Source organism: Lepidochelys kempii, chromosome 3, assembly GCF_965140285.1.
Source record: "Lepidochelys kempii isolate rLepKem1 chromosome 3, rLepKem1.hap1, whole genome shotgun sequence".
NCBI classification, from domain to species: Eukaryota; Metazoa; Chordata; order Testudines; family Cheloniidae; genus Lepidochelys; species Lepidochelys kempii.
In genome coordinates this window covers 157365833-157393483 of record NC_136382.1, presented here as the reverse complement: position 1 = coordinate 157393483, position 27651 = coordinate 157365833, and the positions used below count along the sequence as shown (strand labels likewise).

Below are 27651 nucleotides of genomic sequence, written 5' to 3'. Positions count from 1 at the left end.
TATTGGACAATTCTTGGTTATATGCTTCTTCATAAAGATTTAGTGCCAGCTGATTGGGATGTGACCGATACGTCACGGACCTCCGTTTCCACCGGTGCTTTCAGGTTCTGTGGGCGAGGGGAGAACTCAGAAATCATCACTGAGAACCTTTTTCAGGAAGTTGTTCTCTGCCCGAGGCAACAGCAGATGCCTGAGGGCTGCTGAGCCAGAGCCCATCTCGCTCTGTGTCTCAGGTTTTCTGCTAACGTGTGTTTTCTTCGCTACTTTCAACTGGCTCCCCCACAGGCACCAGAAGCCATTGCAGCAATTCCCTCAGTGGCTACCATCACCCATCTTGGGAAATGGTGCAAAGGATTCTGGAGATGCATCCAGGGACCCGCTGGGAGTGATTGAATGTGGAGTCAGAGAGAGAAAAAGACTGAGAGTTAGGCCTTGTCTACACTAAAAAGTTAGGTTGACCCAGCTATGTTGCTCAGGGATGTGAAAACTCTACATCCCAGAGTGACGTAGATAAGCCGACTTAATCCCTGGTGTAGAATGCAGTAGGTTGATGGAAGAATTCTGTTGACTTAGCTACCGCTTTTCGGGGTGGTGGATTACCTACGCCAGTGAGAGAACCCCTCCCATCAGAGTAGGTAGCATCTACACCGAAGCCCAAAAACGGTGCAGCTGTAGCATATCACGTGTAGATGAGCTCTTACTGTATAGAGCTTTCTTCATACAAAGAGGCTTTGCACTGAGAGTGAAAGACTGGTGGGCAGCTGAATTTGAGGTTCCCTCACACTTGTGAGTCAAAGACAGACCTTTAACGGGCACCCAATTTATTTCTGTCTGCTGTATTTGCCAAATGCCATGCTCTTAGCCTATCTCCTGGAGTGATGGCACGTAGGAAGGCTCTCAGTCCATCATGAGATACCTGTTCTGCAGTGTAAATAGCCATCCTCTACAATACACATAGCGACTCATCACTGTGATGGGCCTTGCAGTTCTTTGTTTCAGAAACGAACCCATCCAACTAGGTGAACAGCCCCCCCTTTCTCTGAATGCCGGGCATGTCTACAGCAGCAGGTATCATCATCTTGGGTTATTTCCCCAGGATTCCTGAGGAATCATTGTATCAGTCTGGAATGATCCGGCAGAGACAGAGGTGTCTGGAGTCCCAGAAGTCTGAAGATCAGGAGTTCCCCATCCTGAGCTTAAATCCCTGTATCAGCAGCAAAGGTGTGGCAGCAGTGGCACAGGTAACTGTTTTAGGCCTGCCCCTCTAATACAGATGAAAAGAAAGCTGAGCTACACATAGGAATTCACCTGGGGGTCTTAAAGCTGATCCGTCAGGGGCCCTGAGCCTCCAGTTTATGGGGACAGCTTTGCCCGCATAGTTGGCCTCTGGAAGATTGCCCCCTGCAGGACAATCTCTGTGTGGCACTGAGCTTCTACCACTTCCCGTCCCAGTGGTTGGGAAAAGGGGGTGGGGGTGTGATGAGGAACCCCTGATCATCCCCCGTTGCCAATAAATCAATCAATCAAAATCACTTGGGGCCATTGGCAGCCCCTGTCAATTGCCGCAGCCACCAGGCGACTAGCCCTGCAACCAGACAGCCCCAGAGTCAAGTGAATGCAAAGATGGCCTAAGACCACCTTTGGCCTAACCCGCCTTTCCTGAGCTGCACTGAGCACTCCTCGTCAGCAGCTCAGGTCACCCCGACCTCTCTGCTTTTCACTTGCAATTCAAATGCAGAGATCAGAGGAAGAAAATGAGAACTATAATTTCCCCTCATCTTTGTGACCTATTTACTGAATTGCGATGGTATTTATAACTTCATAGTCTGCATTCATTCAATATTAAATTGCCCATTAAACTAGCAAGAGCTTAATGAGCGTGACCTCATTTATTTTTCAAAATCTCACTGAGAGAAGAAATCTGCAACATCAGTCAGCATGTGTTCTCTGCTCCAGATTCTCAGACACATTAGAATAGGAAGGGTGGTCTTCTGCTGAGGTCTTTGGACTCAGAAGGTCTGGGTTTAAATCCTGTCTTTGCCACAGGCTTCCTCTGTGACCTTGGGCAAGTCATTTAATCTCTTTGAGCCTTAGTTCCCCCTCTGTTAAACAGGTATAATACACTTTCCTACTCCACAGAAGTGCTATGAAAATAAGTTCTTTAAGGTCTATGAGGTGCTCAGATACTCCAGTGATGGGAGCTGTAAAAATGGATAGTATGTAACTGTACACTTACTTTGTGCACACAAATGCAATAACTGTACATGTGTAACTCTCACTAGGGCTATGTCTACACTGTGAGCTAGGGGTGTGTCATGGGGAGTATATACTGGCCCTGCAGCCAAGGGGTTAAGGCAAGTACTGCTGGCCGAGGCTGACTGGCTGCCTCACAGCAGCTGTGAGAATAAGAGCTGGGAGGTAGAGGGGCAGGGCTGCTGTCAGAGGAGCAAGCATTCTGGAGAAGGAAACTCCTGCCAGCAAGCTGCTAAGGAGCCTTACAGAGTCTCCTGAGAAAGGACAACTGGACCAAGAGGCTGAAAAACCTACGAAAACCACGGAAGGTAGGAAGGAGCTCATGGTGCAGCAGGAAGAGTTGTGTAGGCCCAATTCTGCATATTTGGCTTAAGGGTGCTGAGCTGCAACTCCATGGAGTGGGCAGTCCTGGGTTCCCCTACTAACCCCTCAGAGACTTAAGAACTGAGGGAAATTCCACCCCTGGATACCAGGACCAGCTGACCCCACCAAGAATAAAGAGAAAACCACATATCCTGGCCAGACTGTGTGAACTCTGGTTCAACACTCTACGTGGCCAAAGGGGGCGCTGTTGCATCAATGCACCAGCCCGCCCGGTGGGATTCCCCTGCTTGTGTACCATACTCATGCTAGCTCTCCTCAGGCTCACACAAGCGTAGGTACAAGTGTAGCTGAAGTAGCACGGGTCGCAACAGGGGAGGCACAGCCAACCTGCCACGACCCATGCTGCCATGGCTACACTGCGATTTATGCCAGCTAGTGCGAGTGTGTGTACAAGAGCAGGGGAATCCCACCTCTAGCTTGTCGTGTAGACATAGCTAGGGTGACCAGATGTCCCGATGTTATCGGAACAGTCCCGATATTTGGGGCTTTGTCTTATATAGGAGTCTATTACCTCCCACCCCCGTCCTGATTTGTCACACTTACTGTCTGGTCACCCTAGACATAGCCTAAGTGTGTGGGGGTTACACATGCAAAGTGGGTAATTAGTCACATAAGTGACCAAAAGTGGCTATATTGCTGCAGAATTACCTAATTTGCATGTGCAAATGAGGCCCGCTGTGGTATATGCATTTAACCTACCTTTCTGCATCTCTAATACAAGCAAAAAGCCTGCTTTTCTGTACTGTTAAATAGACAATGGCAAGTCGGATTCCAGGTGTTACCACGGAATTTCTGTGACAGTTTTTATAGTATAACGGTCACATTATCCTGGTTTTAAAAATCTTTTTCTTTTGTCCGCTGCTGTGAAGGTGATCCACACAAACACCAGGGGAAAGGCTTAACTAGAGCTGGCTGAAACATGTTGCGTAACAAATTCTCTCAGAAAATGCGGTCTAGTCAAAACTGGAAGTTTCAGTGCATTTTGACGCCATTTTCAAATTTTTCCAATTGGGAAAATCAGAATGAAAAATGTTGCTTCGAGTCAACGTTTCAAAATGAAACGCCATTTGCAATGCCATGGTACTTTGAATGAAAAATGATAATTTCAACAAATCAAATTAACATTTTTGATCAAAAGGAAACACTTTCTAATTAGGAACTTTTCAGAATTTCTTGTTCCACTACAGTTTCTGACATTTCGACTTTCCACTCTGATTCAAGGTGAAAAATCGTTTCAAAAAGTCAAATTTTCCTGTGGGATGAAAAATCCATTTTTTGTCCAGCTCTAGGACTAACTCTGCAGAAGAACAGTGAAACTGACGATCCACAAAATAGTAACAACTGCAGGAAGCAAACAGACAAAAATAGAAAAAACTGATTTCCAGTCTCTGGCAGTCATAGTGATCTTAGGTGTTACTTGTAACTAAAGCAGGTAGAGACAAAAATACGATGGTTAAGTTGGCAGTGTTCCTTTAAAGTTTAGATTATCACAAAAATGTTGGAAATTACTCTGTCCCTTAAGGCAATCTGTACACTATGGACCGTGACAGGGGCACAGCTCTACTGTTACAACTGTGCTGCTGTAAGTTTTCCCATGTAGCCACTCTTTGCCCGCAGGAGAGAGCTCTCCTGCCACCGTAATTAAACCACCCCCAATGAGCAGCGTTAGCTCTGTTGGCAGGAGAGCCTCTCCTGCCGACACAGTGCTGTCCACACCAGCACTTTTGTAGGTGAAACTTGTGTCGGTCAGAAGTGTGTTTTTTCACGCCCCTGACCGACAAATGTTTTACCGACAAAAGTGGTAGTGTGCGCAAAGCCTAAATGTGTGCATGGCCATGGGACGTCCATTAACAGATCACAAAATATAGAATAGGCAGTAATTCAAAATCCTGCTTATGTGCATTTATGACTGTGAAAACAGTGCAGCTCCTGTCAATTATATCCTATCATCGTTGAGTCCAATCTTGTTTAATCAAAGCTTGATTATTTGGAAAATGGGTTTATCCAAAACAAGGCTGTGTTTCTTGATGTGCACCAAATACACTGAAAGGATCCTGTCTCTCCAAGACCTTTCCCCATGAGTACTGGTTACTTATTTGCACTTCCATGGCTCCTTCCATACAATGCTCTCAAAGCCCTTTGCAAACATTAATGAATTAAGAGCCAGAGCCTCGATTGGTATAAACTGATGAAGCTCCATTGACTTCAGTGGATCTAGGAGCTAGGCAGATTTACACCTTTGAGGATCTGGCCTTCATTCACACAACACCCTTCTGATGTAGTTTAGTATAATGCCTATTTTAGAGGTGGAGAAACTGAGGCCCCGCAGATTTGTCACTTGATAATTAAGCCCCTTTGAAAACGATAGCCATGTGTTGATTTGCCACAGTGAATCGGTGGCCGAGCCAGGAGAGTCCAGGCTGCCTCCCTCCTGGTCCCATCCCTCCCTCCCTGCATTATGGCATTCTCCCCTCTGGTGAGGAAGGTGTGGCATTGTTCCCTGCTGAGTCCAAGGATGCTGTGTGGAGGGAGTTCTGTGGAGCAGGACTAGATGCTGATTTTCCAGGGCTGAGTGTGCTGTCTCTACAGTGCTCCCGGCCAGAAGCTTGGTATTTTTCCATCTTGTGTCTCATTTACTAAAGGAATTGTTTGATTTAGCTCTTCACTAGCAAAATGCATTTGGGAGTAAATAATTGATCGTAATTTTGCCCTGGATCCTCTAAGGAAGATGTCACCAGTGATCTTGTGCATTTGTTTTCTGTTGTAACTGAGCATCAGTTGATAGTAGGCTGTGCAGGAACCTTTTTGGAATAGATTTCTGACTCTGGGATTCATTTAATAAATCCATTAATCATTAGCAGTTCCCGGCTGCCTGACATGCTTGAGAAGAAAAATCAGAAGCCCCTTAGGCCTCGATGCACTTGAGCACGGCAGCGGCAGTAGCAAGATGACTGTGCGTTAGGAGAGAGAAGCTGCCGCTCTCTGACAGAACACTGTGATGCTGCGTCATTGAGTCCTGATGCGAGAGAATTACAGTATGGTGACCTGACATGGCAGCTGTGTCCCAAAGTTCGCGGTTCACTGCTAGCCACCGGAGGGGAGGACTAGCACTACAAAAACTGTGGATCCACCAAAACTTTCAGGGTCTGAAAAACATCAGAACCATCCCCCATCACAGAGTCTCCCTCCTAAATCCTTGCTCTGCCTCTCAGACTCTCTTCCTCTCTCTGTCCCTCCTTAATGAGCTCCTTGATCTTCCTCCCCAAAGTCTCAATGAACTTGGCCTACTTGCCCAATCCAACCTCACCTGATCAGACTTTTTGATCTTCCCCTTTGACCCCTCCTGGATAGACTCTTGGTTTCTCAGAGACTCCCTCGTACTTAGGACCTTCTCGGACCACTGAATCCAGGTCCCCAGGATCCTACTGTGATCCTGCTAAATGCAGTGGCCCCAACTCTGAGCTGGATGCGGGCGGGGGGCAGCAAACATGACTTTAAGACCTCAGTGTTTGCCCCAAGGGAAGCTCTAACTTATTGCAATTTTGAATGAATAGCTGAGAGCAGAGCACTCTGCTCATAGCTCCTCCCTTTCCCAATATGCCCTCTCCCACTCTTGCTGCTTCCCTGGCATTCCCCTACGCTGGATACTGCGACGGGGTGGTGCAGGGTCACTGAGTCATGCACTTCCCTACACCAGGTATGTTCACTGGGAACAGTTAGGCCAACTTAACTGCCACTTTATGGTGGATCAGTCACAGCAGAGAGGCAGCAACCTAGTCCAGAATCACGGCCAACAGGTGAGGAGTGTTAAGGCAGCATCTACCTACTGAACACGTGCTGTGGCTTATGTGGCCAAATAGGGACTGGAGAGCTAATAGAAGTGTTGAGACCAGCTCTCCCTTCACCTTACTTGACTGCATTGGCATGTTCAACACATCTTCTAAAGTGGCCCCAGTGAGGCTCTTGGCATTGAATGTCAGTCTTCCTGGACAATTGCAAATAAAGGCTAGTACTTTAAAGGTGTGGCCTTAGATGGGCTTGCTAGAGAGTAGCACACAAAGGATTCATAGAATTGTAGGACTGGCAGGGACCTTGAGAGGTCATCTAGTCCAGTCCCCTGCACTCATGGCCGGACTAAATATTATCATTCTAGACCATCCCTGACAGGAGTTTGTCTAACCTACTCCTAAAAATCTCTTATGATGGAGATTCCACAACCTCCCCCTAGGCAATTTATTAAGTATGCTATTGCACTGCCCCTGGTCTGGCCATGTGGGCTTTTTAAAACACATAAAAAATCAAGCTGCTCACTGCCCTGGGAGACAGTGTAATGTAATAGTTAGAGTAGGTGACTGGAAGTCAGTTGACCCCGGGATTTCTCAACCCTGTTCCAGCGCTGGTGCCCTAAGTGATATTAGTTGAGACATGTCACCTCTCTTGTACCTCAGCTTCCCAGTTTGTAAGATGGAGATGATAATACCTACCTCAGCAGAGCATGAGAAAAGCTGATCAACTAATAGCAGTGAGGCAGATTGAGAGCCTTAGATGGAAGGGACTATAGAATGCTAATTATAATGTTACATTGAGTTATTAATAAACTGAGATCACCCCAGGTTTCTCCAGGAATTATTTGCTTTAACCCTTCCTTACCTTGTTCCTTCTCCAGCCTCAGGGCACAGCTGTGCTCTTATATCTCAAATGTAGAACCTTGCTAGGCTTCCCGCATTATTTAGAGCTTCCAGCTGGCTGCTCTCTGATTGGCTGAGACGAGTTCTTTTTATATGTCAACCAGCCTACACTAAGCCGAAGGTGCCGATTTAAAATCATGTCGTTAATTCATAACGATGCTGAGTAGCAGTGACAGATGCCTCCTTGAATGATGTTAAAGCTTTGAAAAATAGTCCCAAGCCTCAGCTGGAGTTAGCATAGCTGGGATTTCAGAGGAAAGCATTTAGCACATGGGGGGCGTTGCCATTTATTGTGACCAGCTGGTGACCCTCTCTGCTCTATCAGCCCCATTCCCCTTTCCCTCCTCCCGCCCCCCCAGCCACTAGCAGACACAATTCCACCACCTTGTAACAGGAGGCTGGCTTGTCTTTGAAAAGCTGTAACTGTAGTCTCTGCATCACCTCATGTCTACTGTCACATCCTATCCGTGGTAGGCCCTCAGCCTGCAGAGTGGCCTCTTCTGGACAATCTGCTGCCTTTATATCTGGTACACTCTATGGGGACTCCCCTGGATCAGAGCTATCCCAGAATGCTCTGCGCACCTCCAGCCCTAGATCATATGAGAGTTGAAGCTTGTACTCAGTCCTACAGTGTACCTACCTTTACCTGATCCATTAAGAACCTGAGGAAAGATAACATGGTCTATTGTGAAGAGGAAGTAGGTACACTTACCTGAAATGATCCAAACAAGCGTTGAATGGGATAAAATAAGAACCCACATGGGCCTTTGCCCCCACCCACCCCATATTTCAAAGCAAAGCATCTTGCAGGTTTAGAAGTGTTCTGTTCACTTTGTTTTTCCAGTATTTTTCCTTTTCTTGTACCTTGTCAGCATTAGGGCTGAAAGTGAAAGTGCCATAATGCAACGAGAGAAGCAGTTCCTTTTTTTTTTTAGTTGACTTCAGCTCAGGCTGTGGGAGATCATCAGTTCTAAAAAGTCCGGCACATGGTGTTGTCTTGAGATTTCCCACCTGATATTCAGATAGTTTAGAGGGGCCTCTGAACATTTACGCCCTTCTCTGAGCTTAAATCAGCCTCTATACCAGATGACTGACGCATAGCTAATGCAATGCCGATTTTTAAAAATAGCTCCAGAGATAGTCCCAGCAATTACGGCCTGGTGAACCTCTCTTCAGTGTCAGGCAAACTGGTTGAAACTATAGTAAAGAACAGAATTATCAGACACATAGATGAACACCATACGTTGGGGAAGAGTCAACGGGGTTCTTGTAAAGAAAAAAAAATGCCTTACCAATCTATTAGAATTCTTTGAGGGGGTCCACAAACACATGAAGAAGGGTGATCCACTGGCTCCAGTAGCCTTGGAGTTTCAGAAAGCCTTTGACAAGATCCCTCACCAAAGACTTTTAAGCAAAATAAGCAGTCATGGGATAAGAGGGAAGGTCCTCTCATGGATCAATACCTGGTTAAAGATAGAAAAGAAAGGATAGGAATAAACAGTCAGTTTTCACAGTGGAGAGAGGTAGATAGTGGGATCCCCTAAAGATCTGTACTGGAACCACTGCTATTCAACATATTCCTAAATGATCTGGAAAAAAAGGGGTAAACAGTGAGGTGGCTAAATTTGCAGATGATACAAAATTACTCAAGATAGTTAAGTCCAAAGCTGACTGCAAAGAGTTATAAAGGTATTTCACTGTACTGGGTGACTAGGCAACAAAATGGCAGATGAAATTCAAGGTTGATAAATGCAAAGTAATGTACATTGGAAAACATAATCCCAACTATACATACACAATGATGGGGTCTAAATTAGCTGTTGCCACTTCAGAAAGAGATCTCGGAGTCACTGTGGATAGTTTTCTGAAATCATCTGCTCACAGTGGTGAAAAAAGCTCATCAGCAGTGGTGAAAAAAGCTAACAGGATGTTAGGAACCATTAGGAAAAGGATAGATAATAAGACAGAAAATATCATAATGCAAATATATAAATCCATAATATGCCTGCACCTTCACTACTACATGCAGTTCTGTATCTCAAAACACGCATCTCAAAAATGATATATTAGAATTGGAAAAGGGCAACAAAATGATTAGGGGTATGGAACAGCATCCGTATGAGGAGAGATTAAAAAACCCGGGACTGTTCAGCTTTGAAAAGAGACGACTAGGGGGGATGTGATAGAGGGCTGTAAAATCATGACTGGTGTGGAGAAAATGAATAAGGAAGTGTGATTTATTCTTTCATATAACACAAGAACCAGGGGTCACCTACTGAAATTAATAGGAAGCAGGTTTAAAACAAACATAGAGAAGTACTTCTGCATGCAGTACACAGTCAACCTGTGGCATTCATTGCCAGAGGATGTTGTGAAGGCCAGAAGAATAACCGGGATAAAAAAAGAATTAAATAAGTTCATAGAGGACAGGTCCATCAGTGGCTGTTAGCCAAGATGGTCAGGAATGCAACCCCATGCTCTGGGTGTCCCTAAGCATCTGACTGCCAGAAGCTGGGACTGGATGATAGGGGATGGATCACTCAATAATTGCCCTGTTCTGTTCATTTACTCTGAAGCAGCTGGCTCCAGCCACTGTTGGAAGATAGGATACTGGGTGAGATGGACCATTGGTCTGATCCAGTATGAGCATTCTTATGTTCTCCCATTACCAATTCAATCTTTAAGAAAGGGGGCTTGGGTCATGATGACTTTGAAACTGGTTCTTATTGCCCCTCTCCTTCCCCCATCACAGTTTTGAACCAGTTGAGGATTCCCTATTGTGTTGCTACCGTATAAACCTGCTTATAAAGGGCTCATGTCTAGTGCCTTACAATGAGTAGTAGATGAGAATCTCATCACAGGGGTCACCCTTTCCATATTGCTAAATGGGAGGATGGTCCCATTTAGAGGGGAGGTGTGTATAGGGGAGGTTGTAGTATAGAAAGGAGCTCCTGATGACTCACTGGAATAGTACATTTTTCTAGTAGTCCAGTTGAAGCCAATGGGGCTACTTGTTTGGTAAGATAATACCCTGTGAATCAGTGCGGGCCCAGAGCAATGAGCTGGAGGTGCAAAGTTAACTTCCCTCAGAGTTAGGCATGTTCAGAGCCATGGTTTGGGCTTGGGCCCCCCTTTATTTAAAAGGAGAATTGGTTAAGAGGGTGACATCAATTTTCAGAGCAGTTTATGGGAGGTACAGGCATCAAGAACAGGTGTTGGATTTGGCCCCGGGGGGCTTGATTCTTGACAGATGCGGGACTAATCTGGCGCACAGGTTCTCAGGCTGGGCGCTTGCACAGCAGCTGACAGCACGAACGGTAGAATGGTTGGAATTCGACAGCTGTAAGATGAGGCGAACTCTGACAAAGAAAAATGAGCTGCCACAAGGCCCTTTGGGCGCAGCATACGTCTCCAGACTGCATGCTGCTTGCTTGTGCTGAAATCCTGGGCAGCCCTCTCTGACCAGCCTGTGGGCAGCCCATGTGAGCAGCTAGCTTTGATTTCTGGTAGAAGATAGTGGATGCTGGTCTTAAGAAGCACAGAAAAGTGAGACAAAGTGTAAAGTCTTTGTAAGTTTGGGCCTTTTGTACAATGCACATTTTCCTTTTTAGTTGGCTAAACGCCGAGATCAAACAGAATTTGTGTGCCCAAGAGCTAAAAGCCTGTTGCTGTCTATCTTCGTATCAAAGGGGTTAGAACTGCTGACCCTATTGGGTTGCACTATTGGGGGCAGAAGGTGTTCTCTCTCTCTAATAATGCAAAATAATGCGGCCTGAAACCTTTACAAATCAAAGTCAATGGGAGCTGCAGGTGCTGAGCACCTCTGAAAATCAGGCCATTCATTCCGCATTAATTCCCTTCACATTAACAAAGCGTTGCAGGGCTTTGTGAAGCAGCCTTTCCATCTTCCAGTACCAGCCTGGAAGTCACTGCTCCAAGCCCTGGAGGCTTCTCCACTGACCCACCCCAGTCTATCTCCTCTCATATACTGGGTCATCTGTAAACAGCTGCAGCTCCTCCCTGCTTCTCTCTAAGTTAGCATCAGCTCCCTCCCACCTCTCCTGTCTTGTTGCCTGCTTCCTTAGAGGTTTCCTTGCCTCTCTCATTGCTTCTGACTTACAGCTGCCTCCTAATTCCTTTTGTCAGCCCCTCCCCTGCCACTGCTGACTCTCCCACTACTACAGCTGCCCCATCCTCCAGCTTCCCCCTGGAGCTATTTGACCTGTGCTCTTCCACTTCATGTCCTCCAGCTCCTTCCCCTGGCTGGTGACTACACCCTTAGGAACCAGTCCCTTCCCCCGCTACCAACCCCTCTCAGCAACCCACTTCCAGTTGCTGCTGATTTCCCTTCTCCTCACCCTCCTTGTCTCTCAATGTTTTAAAAAGCTGGTTAATGAGGAATACTCATTGAGGATTGAGCCTAGTGTAAAGTTACAAGCAAAGAATGTGCCCATTGAGTTACTCTATCCAGTTATAGTGCAGAATGGTGGACTACTTCCCACCAGCTCTCACCCGATGAACGCACACATGCGTGGAACAAAGCCATCTCTGCCTGGACAATTTCAGACTTAGACTTTAGGGTCAGAAGGGACCATCGTGATCATCTAGTCTGACCTCCGGCACATTGCAGGCCACAGAACCTCACCCACCCACTCCTGTAATAGACCCCTAACCTCTAGCTGAGTTACTGAAGTCCTGAAATCATGGTTTAAAGGCTTCAAGTTACATAGAATTCACCATTTACTCTAGTTTAAACCTGCAAGTGCCCCATGCCCCATGCTGCAGAGGAAGGTGAAAAACCTCCAGGGTTTCTGCCAATCTGACACAGGGGAAAATTCCTTCCTGACCCCAGATATGGTGATCAGTTAGACCCTGAGCATGTGGGTGAGACATTGCAGGATGTACGCCTGGTTAACATATACATAGAGGCAAGCAATGGATGAGACATGAATAGAAGGAACCCTTCCCAGAGAGGGAAACATTCCTGGGAGAAAGCTTGCCAAAAAACAGTGTGGGGGGGGCATTAATGGGCCAATAACTACTAGCACACTCGACTCTCCCCTCTGTGGATACCCATTGAAGCCAACAGGAATTCCTCCTGAACAGGAGAGGGAGCACCACCCAGCCCAGGCATCTCACACTCATATTACTATTACTATCTATTTGGCCATCATGAAATAGGTCGCCATTGTGCTAGGTGCTGTACAGACATAACAAAGAGACAGTCCCTGTGCTAAATAACTTACAATGTAAGTAGAAGATGAGAGACCACAGGTGTCTACAACAAGCAGATGGGGTGGGAGACAACAGGGAAGCTATAAGGCGATTCTGATCAGTATGAGTGACATGTTGGCAGCATCCCATAGCTAGTTAATAATCTGTGTGACCGCTTCAAACATTTGGGGCTCCCTTCTGCACCACTGGCATCAGGGGGAGTTTGGCCATTGAACTGTATGGGAGCTGGATCACACCCCAGGTGACTAGCAAAAGCTACTACACATCATGTCCTCCTCCTCCCCCCAACCACACCACAGGGGAAGCATCCTATCCCATTTAAAGGAGAGGGCACCGTTTCTGTCTCTCTTCCCCTACTGAGAGAAGGGATCATCTTTTCTACCACTATTGTCCTCACCCCTCATTCTCTTGGAGTCCCTCCCCTCACAGGGCCTTTTCCCAGCAGCTGTCTCCAGGTCTTGAGACTCTCCCTTTGGCTTATGCAGATGTTGATTCCCAAATTCATGATGCACGCTCTCAAGAATCTGCAGCTATGGTGCCCCCGTGTGCCCAAATGGACTGGCTCTGCCCTGCCGATCATTGGTGTAGTGGTAACAAAGTAGTAGGTAAACTAACTGGAATGACACTCCCTAGTCCCTAAATGAGAAGTCCCTACTGCTACGAATGCCAATGGGATTTTAGCCATTGATTTAAAAGGGATCAGGCTCTGGGCCAAACTGTTTCGTTGCCACCTGTCAAGGTGAAAGGATGCTAAAACAATGAGTTTGATTTTGTCCTGGTTTCTCCTCTCTCTCCTCTCAGGAATGGACATACACATACAACCATCAGGTCCGCCAGCAGCAGCTCTGCTGGTCAGTGTACACCCTCTTCCCCGGCGCCCAAGTGCTGCTGTCCCCCTGCAAAGAAGGTGACGGCAAACAGGTGAGTCTTTGATTGATCTGTTGCTGTCTTTGACAGCCCTGGAGGCTGGAGTCCTGTTTATCCCCACAGCAGGTACAGCTCTGGCGATGGCAGCAGAAGCTTCCCCCACATCATCCCACCAGTGTGTTCTGGATCCTGGAGATACAGCTGCTAGCGGCAGCGGAGTCGCTATGGCCCATTCAATCCTTGGCCTCTCAGCCGAGTGTGTCAGTGAGCATGACTCTTAGTGCCACTGGCCATGAGGACATTTCCCATTAGAAACCCAACTGGAACCAGCAGCTCATTGCACACAGGCTGCCAGCCAGCCATCAGATGCTACCATGTCTCAGGAGTTAATGTCCTGGGTGGCGTTTGAACCACAGAGCTAGAGGAGAAAACCTTTGTTGATGTATTATTTTTTGAAGCCTGGAGGCTAGGAAGAGGCTACCACTTAACATGCCTACTGCTGACAAGGATTGCGGAGTGTCCTCAGTGACTTCAGTGGGAGCTGTGGGTGCTCAGCGCCTCCTAGGACCAGGGCAAACAGAATTGAATATGATTTCCTTGTTCAAATATCTTCTGCCCTCTCCTGGTACTTGCTGCAGCTTGGGTTGAACCAGCAGTATATCTAAAGGGTGATTATTGTTATACAGTTGTTGATACTGCTAGCGCCATCCCTTGAGCCCTCGCTCATATCCCTCTTCCCATGTCTCCCTGCACAGCGATGGGGTAAAGTTGGTTCTCATATTGAACACATGGCCTCGCGCCTCTGCCTGGACACTGAAATGATGGGGGACACCAACGAGAGCACCAGAGAGCTCATCATCAACCCTTGTGAGAGCACAGCCATGAGTCAGCGCTGGGACATGGTGATGTCCTGACTGCCTGTCATCGAGCAAAACCAGCCACAAGGGCTTCATCAGAAGCAGCCATGGCACACAGCAGAGGCTGTTGGGAACTCAACAGCAAAACCATTGGGCACCCTTGTTCATTGTGAGGTGGGAGCCAGAGAAAAAAAGGGTTAGGCCGGGGAGCTCCAGGTCGAAGAAGGGATGTCAGCTGTGAGACCTGCAGTTAGTGGCCAGTTGGGGTTATAGAGTCAATGAGTAAGAACCGCACAGAACCAATCCCTAAATGTCTTTCAATAACACTGAGTCCTGGCTGAGGCCTGACGACGGTCCTACTGAAATACGGTGTGTACAGTATTTATTGTTTTACTGCAAAGATGGAAACTTTGGTGGAAGAGCCTTGGAGAGAAAGTGGAGACAAGTGTCTAGTTGGCTGCGTAGGCGGCGGGGAGGCTGGTGGGTGGGGGAAGGAGATGCTAAAGGGAAACAAAAATGGTTGCCTGGGGGACGAGCGGAAAATGCCAAGTAATCCTTGCACTTTTCATGGATGTGAATGAGCCTGTGTTCTGCAGGCAGCTAGAATGAAGCTATATTGCACGTTCTCCTTTGTATATAGTCTGTACACATGGCATACAGAGAGCCCATGCTGTCATCTGGTGCGTGTGACCAGAATCAAGATGACGGAGGGTTTGCACCGCTCTCCAGGCATGGAACCCAGCAAACAATGCCGTGAGGGCCAAATGTCTGAGTGCGCTAAATCTACAAACTCTTCTGATGACGTGCGGGGAGAAATAACACTGTTACGTCTCCTGTCTGAATGGCTCGGGCAAGCCAAGATAATTGAGTATTCCTCATTAACCTCAATACATGTCTCGTGTTTCACACCTGGTATAACTCAAATGTCCACACTATGTCACCCAAGTAATATTTTACTATTTGAAGGTAATTGTGCCATCTTTGCGTTTTCCAATCTGCTTAATTCAAAAGCTGGTGCTAGCACAAGACCCTGGGGCCTGAGGGGTCTTCCTTCTGCATGGTACACATGAAGGTGGGGGTCACCCAGAGGGCTGTTGTAGAGAGCAGGAGAGAGGAAAACCACGCCAATGCTGTTGCTGCCTCCCAGAATGTGAGTGATTAAGGAAGGATTTGGGTTTCCCCCAGCTGCATCGCTGAGCAGAAAGCCCCAACTCAGGAGATCCCTGAGGGTTCTCTCTCCCCTGTGGTCATTAGTGCTCCTGGACATGATAGAGGTAACGTGTTTAGGTTCCAGAAAGCAGGCATTGGCCAGATGTAAAATGCCAAGATAATGGTTGTGTGGGGTGAAGGGATTCAGTGGGAGAGGGAAGTGGAGACCCCAAGAAGCGAAGTTGAGGGGAAACGGTCCTTTCTGAGCTGGTCTTCAGGCTAGGTCCCAGCATAGCAAAAGGGAATGGTGGGGAGTAGGACTTTGCAATAGCATGGGAATCACCAAGACATTCCACATAGTACCCTGCATAGATGTCTTCTGAGAACAACGCTGGGTGGGATTTTCAAAAGGGCCTAAGTGACTTGAAAGTCGATGAGATTTGTGCTCCTGAATCATGTAAGCTCCTACAAAAGTTCCATCCTCTGTGCCAGTTTCAAACCTGTGACCTGGAGGTGAAGCACCCCCTTATCCAGTTTACCTAGCCCACCTTCTTGGATATAGTGCTAGGGATAGGCTTCTTCTACACTAGCTTCTCCCATCAGTGCATGGAGGGAGTCATGCATGTAAATCACCTGGACATCAAGCGCAGCACCAGCATAGCTATTGTTATTTACAAACGGTCCCAGGCTATAAATGCTTTTCCATCTGCTGCAGACTAGGTTACTAATCAAATATGCCACCATGGTGTGAACCTCAAGGACTTGAATTGTGAAAGGGTTCAAGGAAGCCGTCATTTCACAGCAGTGCATTGCACCATTTTCATTGTTTAGCTTTCCGGTGGGAAACAGTAAAATTAAAAATAGAACAGGGGAAAAAAGAAAGCCCAATTCGCAAAGCTGTCAGTGACCTTGCTGGTTGCCTTATTTAATTGAGCCAGTGACTATCATAACTGCTTTTCCCGCTGCAAATGACAAGCAGGCTGTAATAATTTACTGTCTAATAGTGATGGGAGGGCCCAAGAGGTAAAGCAGCTCTCAAATGCTTGGATTTTACCTTGAGCAAACCTCTGTTGTGTTTGCACTGTGATACCTTGATGCTGCATCATTTCTGCTCCCTGCAAAATAAGCAGGCAAAATGCTGTCTTTGCCATTTTTGGTGAGAACTCCTGCCGCTGCTCTCCACCGTTCTCCAGGCATTCGATTAACAACTTGACTTTGGGTCTAAATCTGGAATTCTCTGCTTTAGCAGGTTTGCTCCCACCCAGAACTGGGTGAATAAACTATTGTGCAAATAACAAATCATTTCCCACCTTGGGTTCAAAACATCCATGTTGCTGATGGCCAAAACCAGTGTTTTGGACAACAAACCCTGTTTTTCACCTTAGCAGAAAATCAAAGCGCTACCTCACTGCACAAGTGCACAGGTGTATGTGTATATATGTGTGTTCGTGTACATGTGTCTATTGATGTGTCGGTACATATGTGTGCATGCACTTGCATTTGTGTATAGATGTGAAGTGTATGTGCATTTGTACGTACATAGGTGTGCATGTGCCTTTATGTCTAGGTATGTAAATGTATGTTAGAAGAAGCTCTTGGTTCAAATTCACTTCCCTTCCCTGATATGGTGAGGTAGATCTGAATACTATTCCAGGGGTCTAATCCCCTGAGCCAAGTCAGGTTTGTAGAAGGCGCTAATTGCAGTGCAGCTGCTATGAGATGGTTGGGGGTAGGAGACAGCGAGCATAAAGATAGGCTCTGCAGCCCCTGTGACCGTAGAGCTGGGCCACACAGGTGCTCCATCAGGCACCCATGAGAAGGCTTGGCACAGATAAGCTGGACGTAGGTGTGGTGGGTGGCTGTGGAATTGCAACAACACATCAGCCAGCCCTCCACCCACCTAGTGCAGGCACAGCAGCTGCAAAGTATGTTGCAGTGATGAGGCAGCAGAAGCAACCACAGAGCAGCCTGGAGGGATGAGTCCATCCCCTGTGTCCACCATGCAGCCCTTTATCTGAAGCCTGTTTCGTGGCCCAGCGCGCGAGATCAGCAACATAGTTAGAGCAATGTCAGCGTGACTCCCATGACACTCAATGTGAGCAGTCATGCAGCTCTCCAGCACTTTGCGAATGTTCTCTTTACTGCTCTCACGAAAAGCCTTGCTTTGGGTGTCAGGAGAAAAGCAAGCGTTGGTGAAAATCCAACTCAGCCCCACAGGTTTAATTACCTTGTTAAAATATTCTGGCTACAGATTAACTTGCTTTTTTAATGTTTGTTTTTTCCCCTTCATATTTATTACGATTCCACCTGCCATAAACTGGGAGCTGGGAGACTGTTGACAAGGTGTCTAAATAGGCTCTAATATTTATACCTCTGTGCTCTCAGCAGCAATGCTATTTGGCAGTTTTTTACACTGATCGAGGAAGAGAAGATAAGGTTCTAATCCTGGCTGGGCTTGTGACCTTTGGGTAAGTCACTTGTCCTTGTGCCTGAGTGGAAGCCGTCTGGAAAATTGGATCCAAAGCAGGAAACTCAGAGAAGGACACAGACTTCTGCTGCTTTTAAAATGAGCTACCCTGGGTGAACAACTTATGTTAACAATATAATTATAAAATATATTGATGTCCTAATGAGAGCTAATCTGAAAGATGGTGTGAAGTGGGGAACCAGACACTCCCCACCTCCCCAAAATCGTCATTTGGTTCCCCTGATTTCAGGCCATTTTGCCTTCACCTTCTGTCAGTAGCATAGCAATGGAGTTTAAGGCTAAGAGCAGTGGCTGAAACACCAAATTTTACTCAGTTGTTGGGGAAAATAAATGGAAAGTGAATTTGTAACTCAGAAATGAAGGGGCTACACAGGAACTCTGACTTGAAGATTTATGATTATCCAGTGATGGAAAAGACCTAACATGGAGTGGGCATGTGGTCCAGAGGAAAGTGCCTAGGTGTCAAATGTGCTGAGTTCTCATCCTGCTTCTTTCACTAGTTGCAGTAGTGGTTTCAGTGCGGACTCAGTTCCCCCATCTGTAAAATAGGAATACTACATACCTATCTCACACAGGTTTTGCGAGACTTAGTTAATGATCATAAAGTCCTTTGAACTGGTGGAGTGCCAAGTGTTATTATTTATTATACCATATGTTGGCAGCCACCCCCTTGTCCAGCACACGAAAGACTATACAAGCAAACTTCAGAGCTAAAGTATGCTAATCTCTATAGCTTGAGCTAAGGAGCCAGGCTCTATTGCTGTAACAGTCTCACATCCTTTATGGATCAGACAGATAAACCACTGGCCACAGGGGTACAATGAGGAGCCACCCTAGGTGTTTTGCCCCCCCGCTCCCAAAAAGCCAAGTGGTATGGCACCCCCTAGAAGTTGCCACCGAGCCCAGCTGCCCTCATAGCCTGCCCCTAAAACTACCCCTAGTTACAATAGGACTTATGTGTCCTATCAAATTTAACCTGCCCCATTCATATTTTGGACATTGACTATTCAGACATCAAACTACAGACCAAGAATTATTCATAGGCATTATAAAGAAAACAATTGTAATAACAAATTCAAGAGAATCATGAACTGCTAAAGGTAAGGGTCAATTCACAACTAGAAAAAGAAACTAAAGCTTATTTTTCTGGTTAAGTTATTCTTAATTATGTTCTCAGCTCTGGTTTCAAAGTTATCTACCCAGAGAGAGTTTTACACAATGTTTAGTCCATCAGCTGTTGGGTTCATTAATACCGGAACATGCAGGTAGGTTAAACCAGTGATACTCTGACAGAGACTTGGGAGCCACAAGTGGCTCTTTTCAGCACATGATATTAAAACATTGTGTGATTTAATTATTAATCAGTCAGGATGCTTTTATGTTAATAGCCAATTGTGGAATACTTGGTCAGTCATTTTGCTGTGAGAATTATACATATCTAAATAGTAAATGAATCAATGAATTGACACTACTGTGGCTCTTGGGGGTAATGCTGATCATTAATTTGGCTCCTGAAAGAGTGAGGTCTAAGTATCACTGTTAAACTGAAGCCCAAGGGGACAACTTTAATGGAGTTAGAATTTCCATGTCTGCTGTGTTATTGGCTAGAAGTGCCTAGGAACCATTTAAGAGTAAAACATTGTCACAGTTGATGGTTTGCACATGCTTTCTAATTGAGTCTAATTAAAATCTGGATTAGGCTGAAGATGGAGGTGCTCTTGAGCTGCTGGGATGTTTGCTGGTAAGACTGCTGCTTTTTCTCTCTAGCTTCTTTTCATCTTTGGTGTTAAATAACAGCTAGCTCTATTAAGGAAGTCCAAACTGGTGCTTTGTGATTGACAAAAACTATGGTCTGCATTCATGGATATGTTTGTTCAAACCCCCTTTCAAAAATCCCCTCCACCAAACGCACACCTGTTCTTTATATATGTCGCCATGCTAACTGATGTCTCCCTCTGTATGTAATACACATATGCAGCCATGTAGTAGATTTGAGTGAAAAATGTTCATGTAAATACATCACTTCTGAATCTAGTTGTGCCAAAAAAGAAAAAAAAACACACAATTTCATATAAAACAAGTATTTAAAGTGTCAGGTCAGGTCTGGTCCCAAGTTAATAGAGTTCTGAAACCCTAACTCCAACAGAAATGTTTTTTTCTGGGGAATAAAATTCAGTGGAAACGGATGTTAGGTTATGCTAAACAAACCTCCTCCTGTTTTCTTTGCAGCCCCAATGCTGTAGCCTTGAGCTAGGATATGAAAGCCTAAAAGTGAAATTGGTTCTAAACAAAAAAAAAACTGACTAGTTCATTTCCATTGGTCAGATTGAGAGACGTGCAAAAAAAAATGTACAACCCACATCAAAACAAAACGTTAAAAATAGCTTAGTTTTAATAATTCCAGTAACACAGGTCAAAGGTTTGTTTTCTTTTTAAATGTAGCATTTCACCTGCCAGCATTAATTTCGCACTTATTCGTGCACAAGCTTTCCATCTGCTTCGGCTGTAACTGGCCTTCATCTTACACAACTGATTGGCAGCTTATTACAGATGGGTGAAACTCAGTGGTTTGTGTTGGCAGAGCTGTAACCTGCATTTCAGGTAACACTCTCAGGGGGTGAGGGGTATCTTGATTGCCTCAGTCCCTTAGGGGGCAGGTAGGGTCAGCTGCAATCTGTCCCTGTAGCTGTGGATTGAAATCATTTCCACCTGAAGCCAAAATTCAGTCCTGATTTAGCCCTCTCACGGTCAAAATTAACTTGGCCCAAGTTCCAGGTTTGTGATGAAACTCCAATTCTACTGGATTTGGGGTTTTGGTCTGCATTGCAATGCCTCCATTCTTAAAGGTACAGTATGTTTGCATCACACTTTAATCATGCATTACTGAGCATGCTGCAAACAGACTATGGCCAATGAGACATGATTTGAACAATGAAAGCCCCCCAAGTGTTTCTTTGTGCCTCTTTGCAGAGGAAGCTCGGTAATGCAGCTCCTCATCTCAGCTTTGTAGAAATGATCCACGCCTGTTCAGATGACAGTTTCCAGTATCTTTAATGATGTATTCTAACCCCTAGCGTTGTGGGGGTGAAAACCCAAACCTTGATCTGAGCACAGCAGTGTGTGGACACGCACTTTACACATTCAGGCTACACAGCACTGCATCCCCACTGCTTAACACATTTGCAATGGATCTTTAGCTTGAAAGATCACAGCCATTGTAACTTGAAATTGATTTTTCCTTTGCGGAGAGACGTTTGAAGCAAAAACCAATTTGGTTTGTATAAAATAAGTTAGCTATAAGAAGATATCCCTCGGAGTGCACGGGATCACCTTTGAAACTGTTTTCACCCTAGCGTGAATAACAAGTTGCACAATAAAGGGAATTTCTTACAGCCGATCTGCTCTCTACCCATCCGTGAGCCAACTCTGAAACGAGATGCGTCTATTTGCTCTGATTCAGAACTTCGGTGTCATATTTCCTGATCTTGTTACAAAGACTCCCGATGTCTGGTGTGACAACCCAGAGGATGTGGAGGTTTAACCATAGCAAACCACTGAGACAAGCGCAACTCTGTAACCTCTTGTCATGATCAGAAGCTAGGTTCAGAAAGCTCGGTCTAAACTGCTAGAAATCATTTGAGAAAGACTCTGATAAGCAGCAACTATGGAGGGGCCTGTGCACACCCTGCTTTTCTCCCACTTAGGTTTGTGCAATCTTCTCCTATCTGCCTTTGCCTTTTCCCTCCTCCGGTCTGTCCAAAAGGCTGCTGTTAAAGCCATCTTCCTCCTCCCACCCCTTTTGAATCCCTCCATTGGCCTCCTAGATTTTAACATATCTGATTCAACCTCTTCGGGGTCGGTGCAAGTCTCTGCACAACCTGTCCCCATTTATCTCTGTTCTCACCTCTCGCTTCCCAGTCTCTTATCACACTCCTCCAGCTTTCTTCTTTCCCCTCTCAGCTTTGTATCTTCTATCTTTGTACCATGCTATCTCCTACACACATGGAATGATCCCTCCCCTCATTCACCAAGCGGACACACCCTCCTCCAGCAATCCTTTGTCTTCAAGTAGGCCTTCCTCCCTTGAGTTCATGGCAACTCCACAGGGCCTCTTCTGATTCCTTCTTCTGCCTTGTTGCCCTGTGTCTTGTCTTGTTTGTTTGTGAGGTCTCTGAGGCAAGGAATGTGTGGTTTTATCTCTGTTTGTAGAGTTCAATTGAAATTTACTAACCCACATAGCTGTTGACAACAACTATTATTTATTAAACATTTATCTGAAAGGTATAGTGCCCAGGAGGGAGAAGAAACATGTATGGTGGTTCAAGGGACCATAGCTAGGAGCAACTGGATGAAAAGAGGGTCCTTAACCGGACTTGTCTTTCTGCAGTGGCAAATAATAGCTGGTACAATTTTGAAGGGTGTAAATAGCTCTAGCTATCCAGGCTGGGAGCTAAAAGACAGGCCCTATATAACTCGCAGAGTCAGTCTGAGGCAAAACTGGGATTAAAAGCCCAGTCTTCGGACTCCCAGTCATGTGTGAGATTGCTCTTTATGTCCTAGTCTGGCCTCTGAGGGAAAGGAGCTTTTTGTGAAACAGGAAGATCTCTACTCGTTAACTGTAAAATCACAGGGGCATACAGAGAATTACTCCCAGAGAGCTGCTTTTGAATGTACTGTGAATGTTAGGCAAGCAAATGGGAGTTTTGCCTGAGTAGGGACTTCGGAATCTGGCCCATGGTTTTTCAAGGTAGCTCTGGTATATAAATCCATTTATTTGTTCCCATGGAAGGTGCTACAGCCACCACCCAAGGAACAGAGATCCCCTATTGGTCAGCCGCCGAGCCAGCTTTCCCACACTGCCCTGCTCATATGCCTCAGACATGGCCTGGAAGAACCACCCCCAGGCTTGTTCTGTCTCCAGCGTCCATTCAATCTCTGACCTCTCTGCAGAGCCTGTCAGCAAAGGTACCAATGTTTTGTGGCACTTCTATGTATCTCTGTACATCCATCCATTTCAAAATGGGTGGATTACGCGGTCAGAGGGAAATAACTGGGTTACACACTCATTGCTGCCTGGGGCCTATTTGAGCCAGTGACCTAGAGGTGAAAGGCATCCTAGTCCATCACCAAGCATGTGAACTATCCAGTCCCCCTTGGTAACATGATACCCAGGAAAAAAATGGTGAAGAAATAAGTCACCAGGGGCCTGATCTAATGCCCACTGAAATCAAAGGAATTCCATGGAGCCCTGCATCAGGCTCTAGATTTTTTGCTCCATCCAGTTCAGCTAATGAAGTTGTATGTTTCAGTCACAGGCTGCAGGGCACACTAGATTTGCACATCCTGCAGCCCACCCGATGGCTTTTTATCACCAAATTTTAAACGACTGCCACTGCAAGGGCCTTGAGCACCCGTGTACCTTTGTCCCTCCTCGTCTCTTCCTGTGGCACGTAAGAGTCTAGTCTCATGTGGGCTGTGGATACTTTGGGTTTAGCGTGTGCGGGATAGGTGGTATTGGTGACCTGTATCATACAGATTGGCTGGTCTGGTGGTCCGTTCTGGCCGTACGCTCTGTGGCTAGGACTCAGACTCTGGTTGGATCACGAGACCAAAGGGTATTAGTGGGCAGGATGACAAGCAAGACTTTTATGAGCCACTTCATGAAGCCAACTCCTCAGCAGCAGCTAGAGCCATAAATAGGTTTGAAGATAATAGGGTTTTTCCCTGCACTCAGTAGCAAATCAAGGGAAGAATTAGAGCACTCAGTTCATTCCAGTGGAGTCAGAGCTTGGCTACAGGCTCTTTATTAAATACCATGGATGTGATACAGCTTGATATCAGGTAGATTTGGGAGAGGGGGAAGGGGAGAGGTTTTGTTTTTTCACAAAACAAAAATCCCACAGGTCCCTCATTGATATGCCTTTAAACTGCCTCCCTTATGAGTGACTAATAACCGAATAAATTAGTAATCGGAGCCAAAAAACAAAGGGTAAAATGGCCAATATTTTGTTATGGTGTGAAAATGAGCAAACCAGCTGGGGGAATAGCTTATTTTAGAGGCCGACTCGTCTGATTCATGTTGTCTTTATAATCTCAGCTAAAGTTTTAGCAGCCCAGGAAGATGAATTACCCACTCTAACCAATGCATGGATCAGCATGGGGTTTATTAGAAGCAGGCTATCATTGAACAATGTCAGGAATGTATTTATTATTAAGCAGCACACTACACAATCTAAATAGAAAACCATTATTCTTCCTTAGATGCTCAACAAGGTGCATTTTTAAAGCTGAACGGCCAATATATTGCTTGCTTGCACGAAGGCAAATATAGGGCTATTTTATATATTTTACAGGACCTCTGGGCTTTCTGTGTTTGGCTACAGGCAAATAAAACTGAATATTATACTATTCAGGAACAAAACCCTACACCAGAGGTATTCATTTTGGTCCCATGAGTGACCCATAAACCACTGTGCCAGTTCCCACAGTGACTCCATGAGAAAAAGAACAAAGGATTCTGGGTACAACCGAGAGAGGGCATGTGGGCCATGCTTTGTAAAAAGGCAGCGAGGGGGAAATGGAATCTGGGTCTCCCATATCCTATGCAAGTACTGTAACTGCTGGGGTAGAAGCAAGGCTATGATTTTGTCTGTGACTTCGGCTTACGCAACTGGGAGCTGCAGGGTCCCGCAGCCGTGGGCAGCAGGGAGATCCTGGAGCTCTGAGCTGTGGGGGGAGGGGAATCCTGGAGCTCTGAGCCCCCCTGGGTGGTGGGGGGGCCCATGGAGCTCCCAGTCAGCCCCTGCAGCTGCCCAGTGCCTTCCCATTTTATCATGGATATTTTTAGTAAAAGTCAGGGACGGGTCACGGGCAATAGAGTAAAATTCCCGGAAGCCCGTGATCCGTCCCTGACTTTTACTAAAAATATCCATGATAAAATCTTAGCCTCTAAGGCAAGCCCTGCCACAGTCACATTTTGAATGGGGTCTGATTCGGTAGGGAGCCTCGGAGCATGCCCACCAGACTGGGCCCCGCACGCGAACAGATGTATCGTTCTGGGGCCTAGGCAGAAGATAGGCACCCAGATGCCTAGAAGGAGGCAGCATTGCACATGCTCAGAGACAGAAACATAGGCATCGAGGGATCTTTTACCCTGAAAACTGAGGTGCGGAGTGAGTTTAGGAACCCCAGAGGGTTCAGCGGGAGTTCTGTGGCTCGCAGGGGAGCCAACACTGGGACTTAAGCACCTAAACCCCAGACTTGGGCATCTAAGTACCTTTGTGGATCTGGACCTTGTGGTCTAACACTACCTTAAACTTCCTACCCTGCCCCTTGCTATGCATCCCCTTCCCAGGGAGCCTTCAAAACCGGAGCTGGCCCTGGTGCTCTGGCCATGCAGCCCTTGGCACTCTGTCCTTTCCCTGCTGCAAAACTGTGCAGGCCTCAGACCCCCCCCAAGTTTTGCAACCCCTGCCTTCAGGGAGTCAACAATTAATATGGAATCCTGATGGGTTCCCAACCAGCTTTGCAAACCACAGGCCCCATTCAGTGGAAGCTGTTGCACTCATCTGAGCAGAATTTGCCCCTCAGGATGTAAGGGTCAGAATCTGAAGATCTGCCTGAGTGGGAGAATGGGACCAACAGTGGTGCCTCTTGCTTTGAAGGAAGGCTGTATTTGCAGGTTACGTAGCAGCCGGGGGCAGCTAAGAGATTTCCAGTATTATTACTCTGTACGTTCCTAGTGAGCTATGACAGGTACATTAAAAATACCTCCGATAGATAGATCACTGGTAGCTGCATCTGCATATCTGAAACCAGAATTTGGCTTTGTGTATACAAAGATCCACCACTAAAAGGCAGCCACCTCTGGGAAGGAACGTCATCACAGGTTCCAATTGGTGAATAAAAAGATAGTCTTTTGCTCTGTACAATGTGCACAATTTCCCCAGTTAGGATGCCTGCTTGACAAGTGATTGGCTGGATCCATGAGCACTGTATTGAACTGGGTGGTCAGAGCTGGCTTTTGACACTGACAGGTCCCTTTGTGTGATCCATGAGGGCTTATCGCCCATAATTTTTACCTGTCTTTACTACTGAGAGATTTTTGAAATATGACAAGCTGGCTTTTGAGAACTTAGAAGCCAGATTAGAGAGGGGGCTCAGGGCCAGGGCAGACACAGTGGAAACACAATGAACAGGATTTAATAGGGGCCCTTCTTTGCTGGCCATTGGAAAAATATGTAGCCCTCCAAGACCTGGAGAATTCTGTACCATGTCACCTGAACAGCAATATCCTGAGATCAGGTCATTTTTCAATGTATTTTTCTCACCCAACAGCTTTGGGGGAGAAGAAGGCTGCTTGCATTGTGGTTAAAGCACAGAGTGGGAGTCACATGATCTGGCCTTTAGCCTCATCTCTTCACCAGTCTTGCTGTGTAAGCTTGAGCACTTCAGTTCACTGCTCTGGGCCTCAGTTTCCCCTCATAAATTCTGCAGTCAGGTTGCCAGATTGACTGAGACCCTGAAATGGATTTTAGGAAGGAGCAGAGGCTGGATTCGGTTGATATGTGGTAGTACAACTGCTCTATGGGCTTCGGGAGTGAATATGGAAGGTATTTTACCGTACCTAGGCTGTTCTCATTTTCACTGGCCAGTTTGTCCACCCCTGTTCAGAATCCTGCTGTGTTTCCTCCCTGTCCCCAGCAGCCTGGTTGTTATCACCAGTGATCACAGGTTACAATTTCCAGAATTCTTGTAAACTGTTATCCAGGATCAAGTCGTAAAAGCAGAACTGATATGATCTCAACAAGAATAATTTTCATCTAGGCCTGATAAATAACTCTTGCACTTTGATAGCTTGGAGTTGAGCCATGCATAATCTTCACATTAATTATATCATTACAGTTTAATTGCTGCAATTACTATTCACATTGCTTTCTCTCAAACCCTCACCGTCATTACGTGGCCTGCCAGTTCAAGTAAACACCATCACTCATGTCACCTGCTCCCTGCCCAGCAGAGGCAATGTTTTCCCGTTCCCCAGATAGGAGTGCACACCTGTAACATGAACAAGTGGCACATCACATTGTCCATTGTAGTGTACCCATATAATGAAAGACCTTGGCTTCAGGCCTCAACTCTTCCTGTATTGATTCTGTGAGTTGAAATTTTCAAGCTCTGCATTTCATTCTGGTTAGCCTTTTGCACTGAATTAAACTCCATGTTGGATAAGGTTACCCTACCAAGTTATTGATCCTGCTGCTAGAACTTTTTCACCCCAGTGAAAACTTTTTGGACCAAAATATACTCTAAGGATGCAGCACTTCCATTCTTCAGAAGAAGGAACTTGGTGTGTTGAAGTAATCCACTTTCTAGTAATCTGGAGGGCTCTCAGAGACTTCATAATTTAAAAAAATAGTTTGAAACCAATTTTTTTCTTTCAACAGAATAATTTGAAGTGTATTTTTATGGATCAGCTGGTTTGCAATTGGCTAAAACACTCAGTCTGAATTTCTCTCCTTTAGCCCAATCAGCATACACCTATCCAATAACAGCAGTGTCAACAATCATGACTTTCCTGTACAACATCCATCAGGCAACAAACCTTGGCATTTACTAGCAGCAGGAGATCATTATCCAGTGGCAATGTTCTTTATTCCCCTGACATTATCTCTTAAATAACAGTCAGCTATCCAGCTGACTGTCTAGAGCCGACTTCACCCTCAGTGCT

At 46.0% G+C, this 27651-nt stretch overlaps 1 protein-coding gene across 2 annotated transcripts in view; it reads left to right on the top strand.

Moving 5' to 3' along the window:
• GALNT14 (polypeptide N-acetylgalactosaminyltransferase 14) overlaps positions 1-16732 on the top strand; it is a 184536-nt gene extending 167804 nt beyond the window's left edge. For both annotated transcript variants that reach the window (XM_073338658.2, XM_073338657.2), the window contains 3 exons: positions 1097-1241; positions 13362-13481; positions 14183-16732. In XM_073338658.2, coding sequence (XP_073194759.1) covers positions 1097-1241; positions 13362-13481; positions 14183-14341 — 424 coding nt within the window. In that variant the 3' untranslated portion in view covers positions 14342-16732. The remainder of the gene's footprint in view (positions 1-1096; positions 1242-13361; positions 13482-14182) is intronic.
• Positions 16733-27651: the final 10919 nt, after the last annotated feature.